The sequence below is a fragment of the Rhodamnia argentea genome, chromosome 9 (genome assembly GCF_020921035.1).
Source record: "Rhodamnia argentea isolate NSW1041297 chromosome 9, ASM2092103v1, whole genome shotgun sequence".
Classification (NCBI taxonomy): domain Eukaryota; kingdom Viridiplantae; phylum Streptophyta; class Magnoliopsida; order Myrtales; family Myrtaceae; genus Rhodamnia; species Rhodamnia argentea.
The window spans coordinates 1,692,516-1,713,100 of NC_063158.1; the positions used below are offsets into that span (position 1 = coordinate 1,692,516).

General features: G+C 41.6%; 2 protein-coding genes across 4 annotated transcripts; both read left to right on the forward strand.

Moving 5' to 3' along the window:
- The first annotated feature begins 811 nt into the window (after nt 1-811).
- On the forward strand, nt 812-4,324 carry LOC115740851 (3-oxoacyl-[acyl-carrier-protein] synthase I, chloroplastic-like). Its single transcript, XM_030674473.2, has 8 exons — nt 812-1,179; nt 2,056-2,414; nt 2,523-2,954; nt 3,054-3,227; nt 3,343-3,456; nt 3,595-3,696; nt 3,802-3,868; nt 4,029-4,324. The coding sequence occupies exons 1-8, from the start codon at nt 1,014-1,016 to the stop codon at nt 4,094-4,096; spliced, it is 1,482 nt and encodes a 493-aa protein (XP_030530333.1). The 5' UTR covers nt 812-1,013; the 3' UTR covers nt 4,097-4,324.
- On the forward strand, nt 979-18,499 carry LOC115740850 (auxin response factor 9-like). 3 transcript variants are annotated; one of them, XM_030674471.2, is made up of 15 exons: nt 979-1,022; nt 14,184-14,431; nt 14,618-14,733; nt 14,947-15,042; nt 15,325-15,381; nt 15,475-15,627; nt 15,719-15,803; nt 15,943-16,033; nt 16,153-16,317; nt 16,405-16,518; nt 16,601-16,673; nt 16,765-16,918; nt 17,019-17,569; nt 17,695-17,882; nt 17,979-18,499. In XM_030674471.2, the coding sequence occupies exons 2-15, from the start codon at nt 14,419-14,421 to the stop codon at nt 18,088-18,090; spliced, it is 1,968 nt and encodes a 655-aa protein (XP_030530331.2). In that variant the 5' UTR covers nt 979-1,022; nt 14,184-14,418; the 3' UTR covers nt 18,091-18,499. The 3 variants fall into 3 exon arrangements, with proteins under 3 accessions (XP_030530331.2, XP_030530332.2, XP_048141204.1); XM_030674472.2 differs by lacking the exon at nt 979-1,022 and having other exon boundaries at nt 14,054-14,431; nt 14,630-14,733; XM_048285247.1 differs by lacking the exon at nt 979-1,022 and having other exon boundaries at nt 14,055-14,431.
- The last annotated feature ends 2,086 nt before the right edge of the window (nt 18,500-20,585 follow it).

The window sequence follows — 20,585 nt, forward strand, 5'->3', positions numbered from 1 at the left end:
TGGGGCAACGGGCGACTAGGCGGTGGTGGATCGCTGTTTAGGATAGATTTAATATTGAAGTATTTTAGCAATATGGGTCGAGGGTATGAATCCTTAGATTTATATTAAATGGAAATGAGTCAAAACAAGTTAAATGAATTAATATGAATTGAACTATTTTCGATCCAACACACTAATACAACAAGTGTACATATGAGTTACACGAAAATATGTAACTCCCTAATCCGTTGAGTTAGAAAGAAATTTCTTCTCATTAGAATCGACCAAAACAGCTCTCTTCTTGTGCATATCTCATGGCGGGTGTGCCACTTGTGACTCTCCCGTGCTTTTAATCTTGCCCTATATGCTCCCTGAAAATTCACTTGCTAAACATTCCTAACTCTTATTGTTTCCGCAGATGATATCATCTGATCAATCCTTTGAATCAAGTCAATCGTATACTAAAATCGGCAAAACCACATCAGGTCCCCCTTTAACGGTACAAGTTTCGATCCCAATCCGCGTATTTGATCCATGATCGAATATGCCCGGTCATAATGTGACAATGTCACACCCCGAGTACTCACGACAATCTTTTTCCCTCTTTTAAATACTCCTAGAATGACTTGCCAGGTATAGGCAGTAGGTAGGTCTAATAATTCCCCCGCCCCACGACACTTAAAGAAGCTCAAGAACGGACCGAAAGAACGGTTAGGGGCCATTCACCACAGAGCCGGACAACGAAGTGGTTAGCGGTAGCTAAGCGGTCAAAGGAAAACGAAGGTCCCCCTTTTGTAATCATCGCCCCATTCTTGTTCCCGTCATAACCAGAAGAGGATAAAAAAAATAAAGAAGGAATTGGCGGGCGGATTGTACAAGCCTCCCAGCAATATGGATCGATAACCCAAAGCTCATTCTCGGTTACATCCTTGTTGTTCTCTCCCGCCCCCACCTCTTTATATTCTCCCGACCTGAACCTGAAACTTTTCAGAAACAAAAGGGTGTCTCAGAGAGAGAGAGAGAGAGAGAGAGAGATGGCAGGAGTTGCAGGGACTTGCTCCGCCGGTCTGCTGTTTAAGGGCAGAGAGTCGGGGGCCAATGGCGCCGCTTCTTTGATGCAGTACAGCGGGCTTCGGCCAGTGGAGAATGTGCACGTGGCTCCTTCCAGGAGTAATCTTGCCGGGGTTATTTCTGCTTCAGGTATGATATGAATGACACTGCAAAGAGTTGAGCGTGTGAATCTAAGTTTATGTCTCAGGAGGCTCAACCCCAATCCGCTGTAAAACCTGCATGCCAACAAGTAGTAATCTTGATTGTATAAGCTAAAAAATCCGATTTGCAGAATGAAAACATGTCGAGACGTGTCAATATACCGAGCCGATTGATGTTATCGCGCCATATTGAGATTTTTCTCGTTGTCTGCTGTGTTTAGCCTTGTGTTGTGTAAACAAGTCGGGTCCGATGTTGCCGGTGCTCTGCAGTAGGGGAAAAAGCTTGTCTCTGGTTCTGGCGCTCCTTAATATCTGTCGGGTCAAGTGCTTGGCTTAAACTTGCACGGTTTAATGACATATGGGCCTGTAGTACTAGGAAAACTTTGCATTGATAGGATTTCTTTGCACTTGACAGAGCTTGGGGCAATTCATCTCATTCAATAAAGCTGAAAAATTTATCATCAGGAGAAGTTTGCTATGATTCTGATTCCACAACACAAAAGACTAGACTTTTGTCACTCCACCATTACGTACTCCTCGTGATCGAGCTCCTTCCCTTTTCCGATTTCTTTCTAGCGTGAAGTTTGTGGTACTACAACCTGCAACTCGTGGTTTCTTGCGGCCCAAGAAGTCTTGCTCTCGATTGTCATTGCAGAAGTTACCATTGCAAGTGCTCTTGCTTCAGTTGTTACCTTTAGATGCATTAGTCTAGCGTTCTTCACGGCTTACTTTTTCCAAAGGATGCACAACCCAGCCATGCTAATTAGTCCTACAACCACAGTTTGTGGAATCTGATGTAGCTTATAGGCTATGAGAGATCCTATCTTGATGGATCAAATCCTCATTTTGGTTTTGCAATTGTCAGCTCGCAAGTGTGGAAAGATCAAGGCCATGGCCTCTCCAACCATATCAGCTCCCAAGCGAGAAAAGGATCCCAAGAAGCGCGTCGTCATAACAGGAATGGGTCTCGTCTCGGTTTTTGGCAGTGACATTGATACCTTCTACAGCAAGCTCCTCGAAGGAGAGAGCGGGATCAGTTTGATCGACCGATTCGATGCCTCAAGCTTTTCCGTGAGGTTCGCGGGCCAAATACGCAATTTCTCCTCCAAGGGCTACATTGATGGCAAGAATGACCGCCGGCTTGATGACTGCTGGAGGTACTGCATAGTTGCTGGAAAACGAGCCCTGGAAGATGGTAACCTAGGACCCGAGGTCCTCGACGCTGTGAGTCCAATCTGTTCGAGTAAAACACTCTAGGAACAATTATATTTTGCGTTCATTGGGTCATTTCGATGAACTTATAGGCTTAATCTTTTGTCTATATCATCACAGATGGACAAAACGAGAATTGGGGTTCTGGTGGGTACAGGAATGGGAGGGATAAGCGTGTTCAGCAACGGAGTGGAAGCGCTCGTCCAGAAGGGATACAAGAAGATCACCCCGTTTTTCATCCCTTATTCCATCACCAACATGGGCTCCGCCCTTTTGGCTATCGATACCGGGCTCATGGGGCCAAACTACTCCATCTCGACTGCTTGCGCAACAGCAAACTACTGCTTTTATGCGGCGGCAAACCACATCAGAAGAGGCGAAGCAGACATCATGGTGGTCGGAGGGACGGAAGCTGCAGTCATGCCCAGCGGCGTTGGAGGGTTCATAGCCTGCAGGGCCTTATCTCAAAGAAATGAGGACCCCAAGGGAGCTTCGAGGCCTTGGGACAAGGATCGTGATGGTTTTGTTATGGGGGAAGGTGCCGGTGTGCTGGTATGAAACGATTGGATAAAATTGAGTTTAGTCGCACTCCTTCCGCTTTCTTTTGTGCATCAGAAACACTTAATGCTGATTTGTTTGTCGTGGTGGAAGATTATGGAGAGCTTGGAGCATGCATTGAAACGGGGAGCCAACATCATCGCTGAGTATTTGGGCGGTGCTGTAACTTGTGATGCTCATCACATGACCGACCCCCGTTCAGATGGACTTGGAGTTTCGTCGTGCATCAGCAAGAGTTTAGATGATGCCGGTGTCTCTCCTGAGGAGGTGAAAGCACTAGTTACAATGATACATTTGAAAGCACTAGATATAATTATAAACCAATTAGGCCTATGCGCATCGCTATTGTTCATATGAAGCTAAACCGATCTTCGCATGGCAGGTGAATTATGTGAATGCTCATGCTACATCAACCTTAGCCGGGGATTTGGCCGAGGTTAATGCCATTAAGAAGGTCTTTAAGGACACATCTGAGATCAAGATGAATGGAACTAAGGTGAGACACTTCCTGTCCTGAGTTTGGTTGTGCACTAGATGCACTAATTTGTCTGCTCGTCGTATTTAAACTCTCGCTTTCCTGTGTTCCTGTCGCCAAAAAAGGAAGTAACAATATCGATAATGTGACCTGTTGCAGTCAATGATTGGCCACGGTCTTGGTGCTGCTGGTGGACTAGAGGCCATAGCAACCATAAAAGCAATCACCACTGGTTGGCTGCATCCAACGATCAACCAAGATGTACTGCAACTGAATGTTCATGTTTTCTTTTGCTATGTTCCTTGTTTTGACATTCCCCTTGACTCTAAAATGACTATACTCTCTGTTTGGTCTGCTCTTTTGTAGAACATCGAACTTGATGTCACCATCGACACCGTCCCGAATGTGAAGAAACAGCATGAAGTCAATGTCGGTAAGTTCATTATCAGCTCTTAGTGTAAGAAGCAGATCTGCTGAGTGCTGGAGTTGAGCACAAACGAAAAACTGCTATAACCTCAAGAGAAAATGCAATTTCACTGACAATTTTGTAAGAAGTTACAGTCTCGCTGAATTCTTTTCACATGCATCTGCAGCTATATCAAACTCATTCGGCTTTGGTGGGCACAACTCTGTGGTCGTTTTCTCTCCGTACTCACCCTAGACAACACCAGCTGATCAATCAGTCATCCGCCATTCACTCTTATTGGCATTCGTGGGGAATATATTCGATATCAAACTAGATTTGAAATCAGCAGCTGAATCAGATGGAAGCCACGAGGAGAAATTACGGGCGTCATTTCTTTTAGTACTCCTTCCAATCCATACCCTTTACCGAGACCAGCTACAAATTCAAACATTTTTGCGAGAATAAGATACCTCAGTTGATTTTTGTTGTGGTATATAATTTCCCACAAACCATGTTGAATTGAATTTCACTGATTGGCTTTAATCAGGTCACGAATGAGTGTTTATCCCAGAAATGTTCTATCAACTGAGAACTCCCCTTAACTGGTGAAATTGTTCTAGAGGATAGATGTGATGATGACAACAGGTTCTTCACTAGGACCTTTGGTTTTCCGCAAATAGTGTTGGGAAGTACCTTCAGATCAAGAAAAATTGGACTAGGATCTTGTGAGGCTTGTTACGCCAAAGCCCACTTCAGAACTTCCAGTCCAGGAACAATAACATCTTCTGTATACATCAATAGGATCAAAATTCGCATCGTTCCTTGATCGGTCCTCTCCGAGTTCTAAACTCCAGGGTCACAAGGCGATGACAAGTGTTTATTTTCCATAGAATCGACAATCTTCGAGGTAGTGATTAATCGGATTCGCGCAATTTTGCGTCTCTGCTTTGAAGCTACGAAGATCAGGTACGAAAAACCGGTTCAGAATAAAGAATCTATGATAGTGAACAGTTACCAGATCTTGAAAGAAACAACAGCTAGGATCTTTGCTAGTTCATGGTCGGGAAGTGGTATCTTCAAAAGCATCATTTTTCAAAGAAGCATATTTGCTTGTAATGAAGTTGATCTCCAGATAGCTACTTTATGCCATTCAAGATTAGAAGGACATTAATCGCTTTTACGCCGTCATTACAAGCCGGGAAACCTACTTGCTCGCTTCTTGTCTGGTTACTACATCAACCGGCGAGAAAGGGACCATTGAACATGCGCAAGCTCGATGTCTTTGACATTGACATCATACGGTCGAGCTTTCTGGACATTTGCTTTGGAAGTGAACATTCAGTTTCCCATGCGGAGATTAGGTTAAGAGATAAGAAATTAGTTTTAAGCCACCGCGCTTTGCATGTCTGTAACTTTTCAAATATCTATTTCTCTCCCGGTCTATTACATGTAATGCATTCCCTTTAAAGTATTATGTTCATCCGATCTTCCTTGAGGGAGTTGAAGAGAATATGCCTCTGAGATATCCTTGTCTTTAGTGATACGTATACATATACACTTACGCAGACATACGTCCACGCATATACACACATGCCGAGCGGCCAACCCATTGGCTTGGCTGCGCCCCGTTTCTCGTACTCGACGTCTCCCGCTCAGAAGAAGCTCACAGCAGCATCGGTCATCCTGTGAATAGAGCCTTATCCGACATACGTGAACATCATGGTTCATGTATATTCTTTCGGGATCCCGGAGAAAGAAGAAGAAAAACCTAATCTCCGCAGCCCGGCAACAAGTTCCTGAGTTCTTGCTGGGTGGTTGCCTCCCACTCCTCAGTTTCTCATCGCTTCCACTTCCTACTTAACCCTTTTAAAAGAACCATTCCCTTTAGATTTACCAAGTAACATCACGGCTCCATAATTATATCGATAGAATAAGAGCTGCGCAGACTAATTTATGCGCAAATTAAAAGCATACAGGCCCACATAAATGTGATCAATTATGATTGTGCTGCTAGTGGCCACTTCCCACCTGAATATAAACCTTATTTTCATCAGAATAAATCCCAATAACCCCATTTTTGTTTTCCTTTTTTTCTTCTTTTGAAGTAGATCGTGGAGTTAAAAGAACTTCTGCTTTGATCTCCAACCTCTGATTGGTTTCCAAAGAGGTGGCTCCAGGAGTGTTCATGGTCTTGACTAGATCTTCCCAAAATCAACTTCTGCAACAAAATAATAAAATTATCGGATCACGAGCACATTGGAGATCTGATATCCATGGCTGTTCGAGATTTCCATCAGGGCAGGTCGTCTCTGGGCACTGAGTTTTTTTCCAGGAGCATCATTCGATGGAAGGAAAGAGATTAAAAATTTTCTGCTTTGGGTAAGTGGCAGAACTTCATTCTCCCTCAAAAAAGAAAAGGTAAACCCACGATTTCTCCGGACACTTGCGCATATTTCCATACATCATAATGAAGATTAGATCTGCTTATTTATAGATTTTATGAGATCACTATTTTAAAAAAATTAAATCAGATATGTATAATCGAAATAGACGTGGAAAAATCATGAAAAATATCCTAAGTATGTCTAGAGTATATCTAAATATCTCTAACCCACAATTAGCTTTAAAGGAAAAAATCGTGCATGTCGACCACATAGAGTGCCGACCGTAAAAGACTTATTTATCATGTGCTTGTCACAGGATATTTCACTTACCAGTCGATGATATAAATAAAGAATTAGGACTATATTACAACGAGACTTAAAATATATAAACTTAAGGCCCATATTCCTATCCTTGACAGTAAATCAAACCAATGCACGATGGCTTTCTTTGAGTTGGTACAAGTATGAACGCTTTATTACTTATTTAAGAATGAATAATTTTGAAAATATTTTCTTACAAACCATTATTTGTATTGCTTACAAAAATAAACGAGATTTATATCGTACATGAAAATACTTATACATGAATTGTTATTGAAAATGAAGATTTTTTTTACTGAGTAATTATTACAGGCGTTGCAAGAGATCGTTTTTTTTTAAAAAATATTTTTTAAATATTCATTTTCCAAAAAATGAACGGAGCATTAATCTCAGTAGATTTGGAGATAACGAGAATCCTCATGCCACTTGTCCATTTAGCTATAGATTATCCTGAAGTATAGGATTATAGAAGCCGACCCCAGTCAACTTTTTGTCTAATCGAGATGAGCACTCTTACTCTAATTTAAGATGATTACTGTTCGTATATTGTGTTTTGACTTTTCCTTAAGTGTGATTTTGGAGAATCAAATGTTGGGAAATTGCTCTTTATGCGAATAAATCATATTTAAAAAAGAAATGCCCTAAAACGATCTACAACTGCTTTTACTTTTGACAGATGGAGCGCACTAAAAAATGCGTTAATTAGCTTATGATATGCAGTAAGAATATGCTAATCTTAACCGCCCCATGTTCAGCCTCCAAATGCTGAAATTCCTTTTGTAATTACTAAAGATGCGAAAGTAAATCCCCCCTATTCCCTAATTAGCTTATGAAATGCTTGCTTTTATAACCAACGGTCCAGCACTTGCATTGACGTGCTCGCTTAGAGATACGTAATAGGAGTGAGCAATTCTAAGGTCCATACAAGTTTCTAAAACATATTCGTCGAATGCGGTTACTCATTTTTTAGAACCTAAAACTTTCCATACATACCTAGGTTATACATGTATTCTTAATTGAATCATGCAATGAATTATCACTTCTAATGACCATCATTTGCTGTTACAATTCATTGATCATATCTCATATTTATGCACACGAAGAATATAGAACATTAACAAAAAATAAAAGTCTCAATCATAGATACCGCTAGAAATGAAAGCTTGGACTAATAGTTCCATATTACACACTCATCATCGGACTCTATAGATTACAATAGGTTGCACGCGAAGATATATAACAAGAAAAACACAAAGATTTGTTTTAGATTCTAGGAACCGGTTCTCCAATTTTTGGAACATAAAACTTACTTTATGTATCTTGAAACCCGAAACCTATCTTATTTTCACTAGTTCCTTGTTCTACCCTGGAGCCTACCATATTTTCGCCGGTTTCTTGTGGATCTCCTACTCTCTATATGGAGAGCATACACCTTGATCGGACTGGTAATGTGAACTTAATCCAATGATCTTGGATGTCATTGATTGTTATGGTAATATGATCGCCCCAAATTAGATCAAGTAAATTAGGGATCAAATCTTTATAATTTCCATCTGTGTCCTCGAACTTGAGAATGAGATTTCCCATAAAAATTTGTGGGGGATTATTGAAACACTATTGAAAAACATGGTATAAGAATAAAAGACCTTCGTTTCGAGACTATACCGTCCACGTTCCGGTTCGAATGAGTATGCCGAAACTTGATTTGCCACAGAAACAATCCTTACTTTTGCGTCGTTCTTTAATTATTTCATAAGACAATTCCAAAAATCATTTGTCTCACTATCCTAGGCTCTTCGAAAGAGGGGAAAGGCTCATTATGGAGATCATCACCATCAAGGACCAGAAACCAGAAACCCACAGTCCAATTATCATGAGGACAAGCAATAAACAAAACCCTAATCGCTCCATCTTGCAGCCTAATCACGCACAAACACAGACAGACATACACAAAACCAAAACTCTATTGGTTCGTCCTCATCCCTCTCCTTGTTTTCTCCTGTAAGGCAAAAGGCTCGAGGAGGTTAAATTTAATGCCTAGTCCTCCTTTTAGATGCCTGTCCACGCCACTAGATATAATTATATCCGCATAAAACCGGCTGAAGTGGACTCACTAAACTCGATTAGTACTGATACCAAACAATTAATTTAATCTCTCCCTCCCCTTTTCTGCTGTCGCAAAACATCGTGGAAGTTTCCGAGAAACGACGTGGCAATGAGCTTTGCCCACTCGGATGGCCCGACCGATATCACCAAACCAATTTTCACTTAATAAAAATCATGACAGGACTTTGAATTCAAACCCCAGTGAAGGGAAAAAAAAGAATAGACTGACGAATCCAGCCCTGGAATATACGTTAGCCTCGTTAGGTGCTCAACAGAGAAATGAAGTTTACAAAAAAAAAAAACCGGCGACTAGAGCCGGAGACGCGAAATAGTTAGATAAGAAGAAAAGGAGAAACTTAGCACGAAAAGAGAAGTAACTTGGACGGAACGAAATTGGAGCGACTCGGACGAAACGAGACCCGGAAATGAAGTATGGCAACGTGTTCAAGGGCTTAATGATTAACATCTTTTTAATGGCTAAGTGTGATTAAGGGCGAGCATCGGGCTGATGGGTGTGTGAAAGGAACCTTGGATAAGGATATAATGTCGAGGGGAGACAAGAGAGTTGCTTAATTGTGGTGAGGATGCAAAGTGGAATGGAGACGAGTACAATAAAATAATTACAAAGTTAGGTTTGGATGAATCTCCTTTCGTTCTTTATATCGTCTTCCAAAGTTTTCCATCGAGCCGTGACCAGGGAAGCAAGTCTCATTTTCACGTAAGACCGTCTAATTGTTGGATTCTAGATCGGGGTTTCGTGGTCGTTTCTTTGCCTTTTTCGCAGAAGACGATCATCAATTACCCGAAACTTAATTTTGTCTAATTTTTTTTTATTAAATCTTTAGCCAGTCGTTAAAAGACAAATAACTTCGTAACTCTCGACATAGAACCTTGCAAGTCTTAGTCCTAGTCTATTAACTCATTACAACACTAGAAAAATAGACACATTTAGTGTCTCCAGTATAGCAAAACTAGGAGATTCTCCTTGTATAATGTTACACTTATTATCTCTTTCAACCTTACGGTACTCCGACCCCACCAAAAAAATAAAAAAACTTAAGTTGGTGGGGAAAATCTCTTCTAATATTGTGTAAAATCTTTTCGTGGCATTGGTGTTGAATGTCTTCTAGAGAAACACCGCGCAATACGATTACGAAATGTGAGGATTAAAATCATGCACATTATTAAAAAGAATTAGTCATTATCGACAGTAATTTATATCTGAACTTTTTCGTGGACGGTGAGAATATTTTTCGCATTCAGAAAAATAAATTTTTTTTTTTTTTGGGGTCATTGGAAACAAATGGACCCATCGAACATTATAAACATTCCCATTTTCTCTCGAACGAAAATGATTAAAGGCTATGAAGAAGGACGATGGGACTTGTCTATTTTGGATAAGTCACGAGTATTGCCGAGGAACAATCTCTTATACAGTCTGAACATTTTTGTAGTCGTACTGATTGCTCCTTTTCATTTTTTTTATTAAAAAGAAGATTGAATGGCTTTTCCCATGATTTTGGATTGGTTATGCTAGAGGCAATTTCCTAAGTTGGATATATTTGATATGTTAGCGATAATTAGGATTTATCTAGGATAATTTCCTAAGTTACGGATATTCGATAATTCTAACGATTTTATATATCGGATTGTGCGTATATTTCCATTCGATTGTGCGTATCCCAATTAATACATATTGCCTTCTCTAATACTTCAAATTATACTTAAATTCTCCAACCTTTGTTCCGCATCCGCATATTATTATTCTTAGGTTGGTATCAGAGCCTTTATTCTTGAGGCAAACCTAGTGCACCGGGTTGAGCCCGAAGTTCTATCCATCTCGAAAATTGGTTTGGTGATCGATCGGACATAGATCCTTGTATAAGTGTAATATGATCGAACCGGTTTGGTAACCTAAAATTAGTTCTGGTCGAATCGGTCCGCATTTATAATACTATCATCTTCATTCCTAATTTCTTTATCAGTAGAATTGCATACCAATTAAGTGGATGTAATGTTCACCCTCATTTTAAAATTTAAATGATACACTCCTTGGTAGACCGATACGATGAATCCCAGGACGGTGCCAGCCACGGATTGAACCAAAATTACAGCTCTCCGCGTCACCCTCCAGTAGAGGAGTGCCACGTGGAAGTGTATGCAGGCTTTCTCACGTGTGTGAATGGGGACAGGGCTGTACTATTGACACCAAAAAAAAAACGCATGGAAACGTCGCCATCCAATGATACGGCGATGCCTCACGATCTCTCTCTCTCTCTCTCTCTCTCTCTCTCTCTCTCCCTTTGATTGGTCCCCTGGATCAATGGCACAGCCACGTAATTTTCACCTCATCTGCGGGTCAAACCGAAGATCCGGTCCATAAAACCTCGGAACGACCCGCGACCAAATTAATTCCTTTTCTATTTTAATTTCTTACGTATTTCGGAAGCTAAGGCCCAAAAAAATAATAATAATAATAAATTAATAATAAAAGGGAGGGTTTTAAATTAGGGGAACAAATAACGAAAGACTCCCCAAAAATTCTGCTGGGTTAACCCGAGCCAAACCTGTTGCCTGCTGCGGAGCAGACAGTGAAAGAGACGGCTGGATCACGGGGACGGTAACGGCGGCTTCCACCTAACGGCTTCCGTTACCCTGGACCACAAGGCTATCCCTGGGCGCAGCCGTACGCAGCTCTGCCATCTGATATTAAAAAGCGACCATACGCGCGCCTGTTCTCTGGGGAGAGCCAGAGGGAAGGACATCGTACCTCGCAAAGCCTGATATCACCGCACTCAGATAATGTTGGTGTGGCCCGACAAATGTTATCCGTCACGTTACCATGGGTGGGGCGGGGGACGGCGAGGTTAAATGCCGACCGGCCGGCCGGCGAACCGACAAGCATTATCCGTCACGCTACCATGGAGACCGACGAGGTTGTTTTGCTACTTCGTCGCGTAATCTCGTCGTTTAAGGTTAAAAAATAAAAATTTTGTAATTTCATGATCGAACACGTGTTGAGGTTTGTTGAAAGCAGCTGTCAGGATATACGTGTAAACTATGTTAGAAAAATCATACATTGAATAATTAGTGTGGTGCAAACTAGTTAACATACCGAATTGATCCGTGATTCGTTGATTTAAGCTTTTGAGCGAATGTGGATCTAAGTGAATATATTGATGGGCTCGGACTCGAGCTGTCCTTTGGCGATTTCCTATGAGCAGCTATCATTTGATTTAGCGTGTGTCGCGATTGCTCGCTCGTAATTAAGAAAATCAACACTCGACGCTACTTTGGAATTCGATTGGTCAAGAGGCCTCGTGATCGATTTATTTTATTTTCGTGATGTTCTCGTTTTTCATTCATAAAGTAACTTTTTTAATCGAGAATTTTTTAAGTGGTTTAGTATTGTTGCATCTAGGTTCATTTGAGTAAATCGCTATGAAAATTTTGATGGGGCCATTGCCGATTGCTCTAAAAGTTTATGCTGTTAGATGAAGATGTGGTTTAATATTTTAAGTATTTTATCACTCCCCCTCATATTTAGTTTGGTATTTTACGTAATACTAAGCGTTGACATATTGATTTAATATTTTAAGTATTCTATCACTCCCCCTCATACTTAGTTTGATATTTTGCTCGGTACTAAGCGTTGACATATTTAATTGAGGAAGCAAATTAGGTCTAAAATGATTTGAACTGGGGATCTCCCGCTTTGATATCATGAGAAATTTGTGGGATAACTAACAATTATTTTAAAAGCTTAAGTCAACGGTAGTTTTTTTTTTTTGTCTTTGAATACCTTGTTTTGAAAATTTAAATGATGGCAGTAGGTCTACAGTTTGGTTTCGCTTCGGCTCTTTCGTGCAAGATATTTTAGGATGTGCAGCTCCTTTGAAACACCGAAAGTTCATAGGTTTCTACAAAGGAAATTCCCTCGATACGCACTTCATCTAGATCCAACCAGTCTTGTACATAATGCGGGGTTGCATCTATTCTATGATAGTCCTGTAGTTTCTTTTAATAATCCAGGGGCATGAACTAGGAAACTCCGCTCCTTAAGTTACACATGACAATCATTAAATTTCTCTGCTTCTCTTCCAAATTTATTTTTGGAACATGTTTAGAACAAAAAACCAGTTTGGTAACACAATTTTGTTTTTCTATATATGAAATAATTTTTTAATCCAAAAATAAGTTTGGAAACAAAAATGAAAAGTAAAAATTTTCTATTTTTTTATTTCTGGAATAAAAACAGAAATAAAAATCATTCTCATTGCTCCTCCGCCTCTCTTGTGTGAAGTCTCCTTCTCTCTTGCGTCCCTCTTGCGTCCCTCTTGCCGGCCGCCGTTCGTCGGTCTCCCGCCCTTCCGAGGCGCACGGCGTAGACAACCGTATAAATTTTATGTTCTTATCAACCAAATTTTTGTTTCAAAAATAAAAATTTGGTGTCGTTGTCAGACACATCATTTTGCTTATAAGCTTGTCCAGGAAAAGAAATATCAAAATCTATTTTGTCCAAAAAAGAATAGAATAGTTATCATTCGTGCATCCTTAAAACTCTGCGAAACACCGTGCACAATTTGATTCAGGTACATGGAATTTGCACATGACCTTGGCACATAGCAATTTGTATGCAAGTTGTTGGATTTAAATGGTGACCTCGAGGTTTTAAAAAGAAGGTCTCTTAGTCTTAATCGATTCTACAATCGAACATCGTGGAGTCCGACAACTTATTACTGCTCGAAAAGATTAGTAAATTTGCATTTTATATGAACGAGTTAATTTGGGTCGGATTATTTTTAATTCAATCCAAACCGACCCGACCCATTCATCAACCCTACTGGCGACACATCAAAATTAGGGGTTATCGGTTTTCTGGTCCAGTTCGATTCGCTAGCGGTCCAATGAAGTTTAATTTTAGTAGGAGTGAGCAACACCGACTTTAATTTTAATATTATTGATAGAAACTAATTTTACGTTTAATAATCAAAATAAGTAGATTATTATGTTTACATGTAAGAAATAATACAGTCCGATTCTCCATGGAATCAGAAATTTTCAATTTTATGAAATTGAAAATCAGATCGGTGCTTTTAAAAGCCGATATTATTGATTCGATCTGTCCGTATTGCTCGGTCTTAATGAAAACCGTGCAATTTACGTTGTATCGGCGAGGTTCCAGTTACGCCGCTTCGATGGCAAGCCAATCTTTTACTTTCACCTTTTTTAACTTTTTAACCGCGCTGCGCGACACACGGGGGCCCACGACTGCTCCCGACCCTGCTCCGTCAAACCCGACCGTCAGCTAACCCAAGTCCCCGGTCAAATCCCAACCGCGGTTACTTCTGTTGGCGTTAACCAATACATCGCAGACAGACACCATGAGATGAAAATGGGGACTCCACAAGAGTCGCAGTTGAAGGTGGAAAGAAAAGATTACAATACAAGTCCGCGCGTAGCGAGAGAACCGCGCATAGCGGTTCTTCAGATTTTTCCTCGAGCCCGTGTTTCCTCTGGATTCTAGAGAGAGAGAGAGTGGGCGTCTGCTTTGCTGCAGAGGCTTGAAGCTGTGGTGGTGTGTGACGGACGGAGACGGTGGTGGGTGCTACGTTACGCCTCCTTTTTTTGGGTGAATCGCGGTGGGCGGCTGTAGCTGCAGTGGCTTTGTTCACCGCCGTCTTTACTGAGAGAGAGAGAGAGAGAGATCTCAGAGCCGCGTTTGATCCTCCGGCGACCGCTCGCTCCGTGGAATTCGGCGTTCGCATGGCAAATCGAGGTGAATGCCAAAAGGAGCGTTGAAGCCTTTCTCTCTCCTTACAATTCGTGTTTCTCTCTCTTTGTCTCTTGCTCTCTCTTGTTGTCCTTCGAAGAGCTAGAGAGCGAGGCCGAGAGAGAGCTTCTTCTTCTTCTTCTTGTTTTTTTTTTTTTGGTTGGTGTTGGTTTTCTCACTCGACGTTGATAGGTGGTGGAGAAGACGATCTGTACACGGAGCTATGGAAGGCGTGCGCGGGCCCCCTCGTTGACGTCCCTCGAGCTGGGGAGCGAGTCTTCTACTTCCCTCAAGGGCACATGGAACAAGTGAGAGCATCATTCTTTGAGCAATTTCTTTCCCCCTTTTGTCTTCAATCGACGTTCATTTTGTTCGTTCGGTAGGGAACAGCTGAGATGTTAGCGACGATTTTTTTGACGTTTCTCTTTTAAGTTAATTTCCTTTTACGGGTGTTCTTTCTTTTTCCTTGGCGACACCCAGAAATTATTTGCCTTTAAATCTGTATGCTGTTCGGGTTTCAGTTGGAGGCGTCCACAAATCAGGAGCTAAATGAGAGGATTCCGCTGTTTAGTCTACCCTCGAAGATACTTTGTCGCGTCATGTACATTCAGCTGCTGGTAATTTATTTGGACTCTCTGTCTTCGGTTTCGTGAGTAACTCTTCCCATGATTTTCACTTAAAGATTTGAATTTTATTCGTTAAAGATTCGAGTTTTATTCTTTAACGAAATGGGATGGAAGGAAAATATTGTCAGATGATATTGTTCGCCATAAATTCTTGTATTCCCTGCATTTTCTGGGTTCCTGAAAACCCTTTTGTCACGGCAAATGGATAAGAAATAGAAGCTGCGATCCAACGTGATGTTTGATCTTCTTTTTCCCTTTTGTTTATGTGTTTAGGCAGAGCAAGAAACAGACGAGGTTTATGCCCAGATCACTCTACTTCCAGAGTCCACTGTAAGACCCTGCCGGACCTTAATTCTTGTGCGAGCCTCGTGCTGGGGAAGATTGTATCCTAAGCTCTCTGTTGATTTTCATGGTTTTCTGTAGCAAATCGAGCCCACGAGTCTCGACCCTTGCCTTCCTGAGCCTCCAAGGCAGAGAGTTCACTCCTTTTGCAAGGTTTTGACCGCCTCTGATACGAGTACACACGGTGGATTTTCTGTTCTCAGGAAACATGCAACTGAATGTCTTCCTCCTCTGGTAATTTCATTACCACTTGTTTGGCCTCACCCCCACGCCCCCTCTGTCCTCTTTTCATGTGAGCATTTTGTTGTGTATTTTCCTTTTGCAGGATATGACCCAGTCAACACCAACTCAAGAGTTGGTTGCAAAGGATCTTCATGGTTATGAGTGGAAATTTAAGCATATTTTCAGAGGTAAAGAACAAACACTTTTAGCGCATGTGGGAAAGTGGCTTTTGCTCAGATGAAGCAAGTGCATATCGGTGCTTTCTAAAGTTGCTTGCTGAGTAAATGGAAGTCGTAACTCTTGCTTCCGCTGGACTCTAAACAACAGGTCAACCACGTAGGCATTTGCTGACAACTGGATGGAGTACATTTGTCACTTCGAAGAGATTGGTTGCTGGTGATTCCTTTGTGTTCTTGAGGTATAGAGGCTGTTCATACTCTTAAATATCTACTCCTTATTTGTTGTATAATTTGATTTCATTAGATTGTCCCACTCTGTCATCAAGGCTTTAAGTACTTTTGGTTGATGCATTCATAGAGGGGAGAATGGAGAACTTCGTGTTGGTGTCAGACGTATGGCACGTCAACAGAGCAGCATGCCTGCATCAGTGATATCAAGTCAGAGTATGCACTTAGGAGTGCTTGCAACTGCCTCTCATGCTGTTTCAACGCAAACCCTGTTTGTAGTCTATTACAAGCCCAGGTACACCATATGGACATTATCTTTCCCGCTATTATGTCAGCATTTCTAGATTGAAGCATGATAAATTCTCTTTTGGTATAACCTCAGGACAAGCCAGTTCATCATAAGCTTGAACAAGTATCTAGAAGCTGTTAACAATAAGTTCACTGTTGGAATCAGATTTAAGATGAGGTTTGAGGGAGAGGATTCTCCTGAGAGAAGGTGATGGAAAGTCAAATTTTACTCTTTCGGGGAGCTATTTTAGTTTGTGATTCTTCTATGAACTCATGTTTCCCTTCCTCAGGTTTTCCGGTACTATAGTAGGAGTCGAAGACGTTTCCTCGCAATGGACAGATTCCAAGTGGCGATCATTGAAGGTAACGGCTAAATGGAAATGCTTTTCCTCTTTGATGGAATTTCACCTACAACAGTATTGTCCCAACTTTTTGAACCTCTTTCATTCTTTAGGTTCAATGGGATGAACATGCTTCTGTTCCAAGGCCAGACAGAGTTTCACCATGGGAGATTGAATCCTCTGTACCGTCTATACCTCTGGGCATAACAGAGTCAGCAGTGGCAAAGAACAAAAGGCCTAGACCGCCTGCTGAGCTCCCTGCTCTTGGTAATCTTCTAAGAAATTGCTGTTAGCTTGCTTGTCTGCTGCAGATATCTTTCTATTTACGGGTTGTAGGTAAGTAATGTCTTCTCATTTATAACTGTAGATACTGCTGGTCCAGCTCTCCATGATGCTGGCCTTACGCAGTCCTGTGATTCTATGAAACCAAGTGCTTTCATTGAGGATAAAAGAAGTGACGATCATGTTATCTGGCATCATAAGCAAACAAATGTGAACACCAGTAGCGCCTCTATGTCATGGCCTCAGACTGTGGGGGACAGGCGGTTTTCTTCCAATGTCTCTGGTTGGCCACTTCTTTCCAGTTCAATTATGCACTCACCTAAGCCGAGAAATGAACCTAAGGTTGAGCTGGGTGAGAAGACCGAGAGACCTATTAGTTGCCGATTGTTTGGCATTGACTTGATAAATCATTCTTCAAACTCTCAGCAAGTGGACAAGCTGACTGTTCAGCCATTCGATGGATCATTTGTCATAAACGAAGCACACACTCCTGGCAACCCTTCTGCAGCAGATTTACAGCAGAAGTCTGTTGTTTTAAGGACCTCGAACGAGATAATTCAAAGACAGTCTGTAGTTTCACCAAAAGAGATTAGAAGCAAACAAAGTTGTTCTACTTCTGCAAGGAGTCGCACTAAGGTACCTACTTTGTGACTGGTGATCTGGGCTATACTTTTTATCTTTAAATATACAGTGGTTGTTTGTTTTCTCTACATTGTATATTTGTCATCATCTTTTGGCCTGGCTGGAATATGTGCCAACAGGTTAAGATGCAAGGAGTAGCCGTGGGTCGCGCTGTAGACTTGACTATGCTTGAAGACTATGATCAGCTTATCGATGAGCTCGAGGAGATGTTTGAGATCAAAGGAGAGCTCAGGCCTCGAAACAAGTGGGAAATCGTCTTCACAGATGATGAAGAGGACATGATGCTCGTGGGAGATGATCCCTGGCCGTAAGTTCACTTTGTACTACTACTTACAATCAGTTTGGTCCTGACACTGAGCTACTTGAATTGAGAGTGTCCTCTTTTTGTCAAATCCTTCTGTAGGGAATTCTGCAACATGGCCAGAAGAATTTTCATATGGTCGAGTCAGGATGTGAAGAAGATGAGCCCTGGAAGCAGGCTCCCTGCGTCCTCAGTAGAAGATGAAGGGTGGTAGCCTAACACCCGAGTCTCACTGCCCGTGTATTTTTTTTCCCCCTCTATTCCCTCTTTCAATTCTTATCTTCAGTTTGTTGTCTGTGATCTCTTGTGCCAAAGGGGCCTTCTTCTTTCCTTTATTTTCCACTTTTTTTTTCTGTTTTGTGGGGCTGAAATTTGCATAGCTTGGGGAATTGGGGACTTGGCGTTATTTGCAAAAGCTAACTTGTGTATAGGACCCACTATCAATCACACTTAGGAACTTGGGATGGGTTTTTTTGTAATGTATTAGGTTTTAGGACCAAGAATCTGTGAATATCTTTGGAGTTTCTTCTTTGGTGGGATGTAAGTGGGAAGGTCTTTTTGTTCTATGTAGATATGTTATTTGGCAAGTGGAATCCCATGGTAGTCATCAGCAATTGGAAAAACCCCCGTTTTCTTCTTCTTCTTCTTCTTGTCCTTCTCTCTGTCCTTTTTCTATTAGTATTATATTAGGTTGAAAACATGGATTTGAATTAGAATATCTGCAAAGATGCCTTTTGGATTTTGCGTTTCTTCTCTTGTGGAAAAAGAGAGAGAGAGAGAGAGAGAGGCCCTCACAAAAATTCAGACGCACCAGTTGTACGCACGTGGGGGAATTTTTAAGGAAAGGAGTGGACCGACCGGCCACGGCCGCACCAATCCCCCTGTCGGGCTTCCTCGGGGCTGTCTGTTGATTGGATGTTGATATTATCTTTGATATCAATTTCTATCCTCTTCATTTGTTTATCATCGTCTTGCTCCTCCACTAGCGTAGAAAGTATGTCATTATTGGTCGTAGTCTAATTTACTAAATCCCCTGTTGCTCGGAGCTTTACTGAAGTGAAGCTTTTTCTTTGTTTAGGAGACGAATCTCTTTTCTTTCTTCTTCTTCTTCCTTCTTTCTTTCTTTTTTTGGTCCTTTCAGACCGAAGCCGGACTCTTTGTTATGTCAGCCGGTGTGGGGTTTGTCGTCGTATGTCGTCATCGGTTCCGACGAGGTTCCGAGGAGGAATATCCCCCCGGACAAAATTTATGGCCGACCATATGTCTCGTGGATTTATCTGCCATGTCTTTATTCTTCAATTGTGGTGGCTTTGCTCGCTCTTAAGATTCTGACTCGGTCGCAACCCGAGAAGGACGTCATTGAATGGGTCTTGGCGACTTGGACGTGTTGTTTACTAATCACTGTGCATCCGTGGGAAGAATGTTCAGTCAAATCGGAAAGAGGGGGTTGGGGGGGGTGTTCCTTCCTTCCGAGTTGCCCACAATTGGACAAAAACTGACGAAGCTCGCCCAGAAAGAAGCACGATGTTTCGTTATTTTATCTCAGGTGGTCGGTAATCTTTCATGAAATGAAGTTTCTTGGTCGTCACCTGTTTGGGTCCGGGTCGTGGGACATGGCTTCCTCTTTTTCGAGTGTTAGAACGGGTGGATCAGATCATAAATTGTCCAATCCAAATAGATCCACTTGACTTGTTTATGATCCATTCATTGCAATGCGAATTTAGTGACTCATACATGATCCATGTTGGCTGAGCCAAAAACTTCTATAAAGGGGCTCCGACTGATATTCCTAAAACATTTTTTGTATTTAACTCAATTTAGGAATATTCATATCTAAATTGTGGTGAGAGTGCGGAGTAAACGAACGAGATCGAAAGAAAATGAAAAGTGAGTTATAGATATGAGCTAGATTTAAGTAAGTTATAAATCCATTTAAAATCCGTTTATGACCCATTAACATTCATCGTGTTTAAACCTATTTACGATTCGTTTGTTGAATATAATTAACCCATATAACAACTCATTCCATCCATATATGGATTAAGAAATGAGTTTAGGATCCATTTTAATGTGTCCAATCGTAAGTCTCGCGGGAGTTAGGATTCGCGAGGACCAAGTGAGGGAATCGAGTTAGACGAGTCTTCCTAACTTTCAAGTAAATTCCCCGCGGACCTTCAGTGAACAAGTGGGCGGGGGCAGCCAAGAGAATGGTCAATAAGTCAGACTAAGCTGCCAATCGACTCTTCCTAGATAACGAGGATGTCTCCTTCTCGTTGGTATCCCTACTTCTACGAAGGTTCCCAAATTTGATTCTTTTAACATCCCATTGTCTTGTTGCATCAATTTGGTCTGCTCTTCGATCTCCTAAACAATCCCGACGTCTCTCGTGCGACTTACATGTTGGAGTGCTGAGAATTACGCACGTGTCTTTGGCCAATGAAACCATATATGATTATGCGAGCACGTGTGAGAAATCGTTCGACGAAGCCTCTTCATCTGTCGTGACGAGACTTGATGCGAACTTCCTGATCAATCGGAACTTGCTCTCGGGACGCATAGAATTAACGCTCGTTCCGCCTCTCCATTCTCTTGTTTTCCCAAGCAAGAGCCCCTCTTAAACTCTTGTGGTACCGACGGCTTTGTGCGCGCACTAGATTCGTTTTTAACAGAATCCAACAGGTTAACTGAGGCGGTCGGAAGCTCGACACT